Source organism: Anneissia japonica, unplaced genomic scaffold (genome assembly GCF_011630105.1).
Source record: "Anneissia japonica isolate Jap-2015-1 unplaced genomic scaffold, ASM1163010v1 scaffold288117_len521816_cov214, whole genome shotgun sequence".
NCBI classification, from domain to species: domain Eukaryota; kingdom Metazoa; phylum Echinodermata; class Crinoidea; order Comatulida; family Comatulidae; genus Anneissia; species Anneissia japonica.
This window is the reverse complement of record NW_022685717.1, coordinates 420,232-422,996: the sequence shown is the minus strand read 5'-3', so window position 1 is coordinate 422,996 and position 2,765 is coordinate 420,232. Positions and strand designations below refer to the sequence as shown.

Here is a 2,765-nt window from a genome sequence, read left to right as displayed (position 1 = left end):
CTATTCTCATTAGAGAGGGCGCACTTTATTGACTGTATAAAGTATACATAAAAGCGAGAGTATTCCAGTGGATGCGATCTACAACCTCTGAATTTGCCTAGTAACGATGAATTCGTCGAGAAAATGGTAATATTTTATGAGAAATAGACTGTATTTCTCATTTTTTTTATTCTTTTGCATAAAACTAAAATTCATGCCAATATTTTTCCATGATTTATAATAATTGGAGTAATGCAAATGCATATTTTCTAAAAAAAAGTCAATTTTTAGTGAAATTTTGCCGGGAATAGGGCTTTAACTCAAGCCAGGCTTATCTCTCAGTCTGAACGTAGCCTGTAGCTATACAATATTGGAGACCCAACCTCCAATCATCTATATGTTTTTTCTCTACTTGAAATTTTCAATTCAATTCTTTATTTTTTCATCATCAAATCAATTTTGTTTCCAAGTGGATAGAATATGAAAAGAACCTTCATAAAACTCTAAAATGAATGAGGTCTGGAGTAAAATGTTTTATTCTAAAAAAAAAATAGATTAATTTTCAATTAAAAATGCATCAGACAAATTAATCGTGAAAAACTGGAGCCTTAATGACGCAAATTATAAATGCATAGTGTTAAATACATTATCATGGTCAATACATTTCATAGTAGGATTCCAATTCAAAAAGCTTTAAAATGAGACTGCGTAGCGCATTGTGTGATTGTCATGTGAAGGGATTGCCACATACGAATGTAATTAAATTTGTGCTTAAATTAATGAATAAAAAAAATATTGTTTTTGCGTAATATATAAATAAGGTAAATTGGCCTATGTTAAAATTCAAGGTATTACATTCAGTTTCAGTTTATTTATTAGACCAACAAGTTATTAGACAACATAGTTATTAACCTGAGAGATTTGAAATGTATACTACAACTGGTGTTGGGTAGGGTGGGGAGGGGGCGATCTGAGCATTTTAAGTGTTTGTTGACAATATCGGGTACATAAACGAAAATATTTGTAATAAAGCCGTACAATTTGAGTTTCAATGTATGTTTAATTTGAGCACATGAACTATGTACACAAACATTTCATCACTCAGCTATCGCTTCAGATATTATAAGTACAGAGATGACAAATAGAGGCGTGTAAAAATAAAAACAATATTGGTACCAGTAATACTGATTTAGGCTTGCACTATGCATGGCAGTTCATAGTAGTTTAACTGAGCATAATTTACCTTTGGTAACGATTTTGGCTCCTTCGCCGTTATGCCTCCAACGAAAACAGAATTTGGCATTGATGGACGTCCAACCTCTAAGCTAGTATCGATATTAAACAGCCATAATTTTGCTCTAGACATGGCCGTATAGATCGAAATATCTGATCTAATATTGTATTTAGATTTCAAATTATCGAAATTCGTTAATACCGCTCTCTGATAGTGTAACGTAGCGATTAAAATACGCGTACTTTTAAGAGCGTGTTGATGGATATGTAATGGCGCAACTGTTGGGCGCCTGCTATCAGTGGGAAAGAAAGAGGCATCGACTGTATGGGTTGATAAGTACACAAGATTGGCTGTGATTGATCCAGTAGCAACCTCAACTAGAGGAATCGATAGATAAAGAGATAATATCGGTGCACATGGATTCAGAATATCACCAATTATCACGCTATAATTCGTCGGACTAGTTTTCAAATTGTTCATAAATGTACTATCTCTCAAAATGGCATGGCAACCGTCGTAGACCAATGTCTTCATTTGCGAATTGTTGTAAGACAGCGGATGAATATGCTCTCCTCTTGAATTAGCAATGGCAAGATTATTCCAAAATGTCTTCCATGTTTGAACGGTGACATTCGTTGTAAAGCGTTGCACCGAAAAAGCATGATTTAAATCATTTACATGATCTTCTCCTAAGATGAATGTCACGTAATGCCCTCTGTCAAGCAACGCTTTTCCGACGATTTTCATAAAGAGGAAATGGCTGCCTGTTTCCATGCCCGGCAAGATCAGTATATTCTCTGCTGCCGCAGTATGCGTAGGAATGCTTAAAATACATATAATTAACGTAAAGCCGCATATTCGCATCTTTCTTGGAACGTTCATCCAACGTTTTCTACTGAAAGACAAAAACACAATAGAATTAATAGCATGTATCGAATACCGATGTAGTTTGGTTATGGAAAAACGTAGCCTTATAGTATTGTTAGATATCGTGGGCGCGGATAATTTGTTATGCAATAAACAACATAGGCTACCTTATTTTTTGACATTAGAACTCCGACTTAACCATGCATTACTTAACAATGAGTAATGTTTATGGGGCAAGATACTGAAGCATTAAATTGCAAAAATAAACAATTATAACGGTACCTGTTTCACAAGTATGTGCTACGTTTACTACACTAGACAGATCATGGAGGGAATGAATATAAATATATTTCCTCCATGGATAGATCGACATGATAAAAATGCGTTGAAGAATAACAACGCGATGATATGTCGTCGTGTCGCTATCGTGTGTAGTGTATGTAGATTAACATATTATTTGTGAAAGATAATAATACGTGTAAATGAAGCGTCTGACTTATAGCACAAAGCCTCTAAGCCCATGGTTCTTAAATAGGTGGCCCGGGTGCCAAATTTGGCCCATGGCGCTATAAAATCTGGCCCGTATGAAAACATAAAATTAAAAATACATAAGCTAATCAAATTAAATGAAATCATTTGATGAATAATTTTCCCATTATAAATGAAGACAAAAACGCAATCCCCT

General features: G+C 34.5%; 1 protein-coding gene across 10 annotated transcripts in view; it reads right to left on the bottom strand.

Annotated features, from left to right (window-relative positions):
* LOC117112258 (UDP-glucuronosyltransferase 1-2-like) overlaps positions 1 to 2,765 on the bottom strand; it is a 31,666-nt gene that overhangs the window by 6,530 nt on the left and 22,371 nt on the right. For 5 of the 10 annotated variants that reach the window (XM_033255340.1, XM_033255343.1, XM_033255378.1 and 2 more), the window contains exon 2: positions 1,223 to 2,108. In XM_033255340.1, coding sequence (XP_033111231.1) covers positions 1,223 to 2,095 — 873 coding nt within the window. In that variant the 5' untranslated portion in view covers positions 2,096 to 2,108. Of the gene's footprint in view, positions 1 to 1,222; positions 2,109 to 2,362; positions 2,477 to 2,765 lie in introns of those variants that run through there. The other 5 variants (XM_033255372.1, XM_033255353.1, XM_033255360.1 and 2 more) reach the window with 2 other exon arrangements.